Source organism: Octopus bimaculoides, chromosome 15 (genome assembly GCF_001194135.2).
Source record: "Octopus bimaculoides isolate UCB-OBI-ISO-001 chromosome 15, ASM119413v2, whole genome shotgun sequence".
NCBI classification, from domain to species: domain Eukaryota; kingdom Metazoa; phylum Mollusca; class Cephalopoda; order Octopoda; family Octopodidae; genus Octopus; species Octopus bimaculoides.
Window position 1 is genome coordinate 188,233 of NC_068995.1, and position 2,149 is coordinate 190,381.

The 2,149-nt window shown below is 36.4% G+C and overlaps 1 protein-coding gene across 1 annotated transcript in view; it reads right to left on the bottom strand.

Moving 5' to 3' along the window:
- The window catches only part of LOC106873739 (uncharacterized), a 139,567-nt gene that overhangs the window by 42,386 nt on the left and 95,032 nt on the right, over positions 1–2,149 (bottom strand). The window contains exon 18 of the mRNA XM_052973463.1: positions 1,925–2,036. Coding sequence (XP_052829423.1) covers positions 1,925–2,036 — 112 coding nt within the window. The remainder of the gene's footprint in view (positions 1–1,924; positions 2,037–2,149) is intronic.

Consider the following 2,149-nt stretch of genomic DNA (forward strand, 5'->3'; position numbering starts at 1 on the left):
CATATATATATATATACATATATATATATATATATATATATATAGATATATACAGATATATTTTTTATTTTATTTATTTTTTTATTTTAATTTATCTAGTTTCAGCTCACGACCTGTGGCCATGCTGGGGCACCACCATTTGGTGTTGCTACATAATATTACTTCACGAATGGTTTTTAAGAATTGACATTTGGTGCATGAGAGCGTTTGATGCAGCTGCACTCATCTGCACCTCCTGCCGCGAAGTTGGTTTATCGGGGACACTTGACAAGAAAAGGTCTAACGTTACTTTGAAGACGCCTACATCCACCCCAGGCAGGTCTCAGGTCCTTCAGGAGGATATTGAAGAGCTGTGGAATATATATATATATATATATATATATATATATATATACACACACACACACACAAATGCATATGGAATAACAAAATAAACAAAAATAAGTGCATACGTGGTTGAGTTGTTAAGAAGTTTTCTTCTCAACCACGCAATTCCGGGTACGATCCTGTTTCACAACAAGTTTGTCAAGTCTTTTAAGATATGACTTCAATATATATTTATATACATACATGCAAGGACTCGCATATATGTATATGGATACATTTGATACACTGACAAATACACACACACTCACACACATGCATCTGCACTCCCAACAACTTCCGACTGACTTATGCAATTTTACGTCATTAAAATTGTATTCAGAAATCATTTTTTTACATTGAAGTCATATCTTAAAAGACTTGACAAACTTGTTGTGAAACAGGATCGTACCTGGAACTGCGTGGTTGAGAAGGAAACTTCTTAACAACTCAACCACGCATGCACTTATTTTTGTTTATTTTATTATTCCATCTCGCTTTGAAGTTTTTCGTTAGAATTCCTTAATTACGTCACAGACCTTGGTAATGAATTCCATTGCTCTTTAAGAATGTCTTCATATTTTGTATGCGTCCGCATATATATACATACATGTATACACACACACACATATATATATATATATTTACATACAAAACACACATATATATATACATACACATGCATATATATAATATATGTATGTACGTGCATAAATATATATATGCGCGCACGCGTCTATGCGTGCATGTGCATATATATATGTATACATATCTATCTATCTATATATGAGTGTGTGTGTGTGTCTGCGTGTACTTATGCATACGTATGTGTGTATGTGTGTATAGATGTGTGTGTGTGTGTGTTTAGGCACAACCGTGGCAACGTAATTAAGAGGTTCTCGTAACATCGTGTTTTCGGTTTAGTCCCGGGGGCCGCACCTTGCTCAAATGTCTTCTACTATCGGCTCGGACCGATAGATCCCTTCTGGGTGAATTTGATAAATAGAAACTGTGTGGAAACCTGCCGAATACACATACGTTTATGTGAGTGTGTCTCTCGTCTGTGTTTGTCACCACACGGCTTGATGACCAGTTTTGGTTTGCGTACGTCCATTTAGCCCAGGGGCTCAGCAAAAGTAACATGTAGGAGAGAATGCCACGCTTATAATAAGAACTGCGGTTAATCGGTTCGACTAACTCTATATGGCAGTGCTCCAGCATGGTCGCAGTCCCGTGATTGAATCGAGTGAAAGAACACACACACATACACACACTTATAAATAGACATGCGTACGTACATATTGTATATTAATATGTATATGTGAGTATCTGTTTCTATGTAACTCAGAGTAACGAATTGTGTCTCTCTAGGTTAAAAATGCAACAAAGTGATTTGATAAGTAAAGATCGATGAAATAATAAGTTGTTAAGTGGAACTGATCTACCGACTAACACTCCCTGAAAACAGTGCCCCAGTATGGCCGTAGTACAACGAGTGAAACAACTGGAAGAATAAAACAATACAGAAATAATAGAATAAGAATGAAACAGATGTTATTACCTTCGTTTCTCCTATAGAATACTCTTCAAGCTTGACATCTTTGGCAATTTTGGCACAGTTTGGTGCCGTCGCTTCAACTTTGGCCAGCGAAGGGAACGTTAATATCTTGTATCTGAAAGATAAACAGTATATATTCCAGGTTCAATTCAGACCAGTGTTTGTGGTATAGTTGTAGCTTGAATAAGAATTGACAAGCGAAGATTCAATTCTCAAATTACACACACA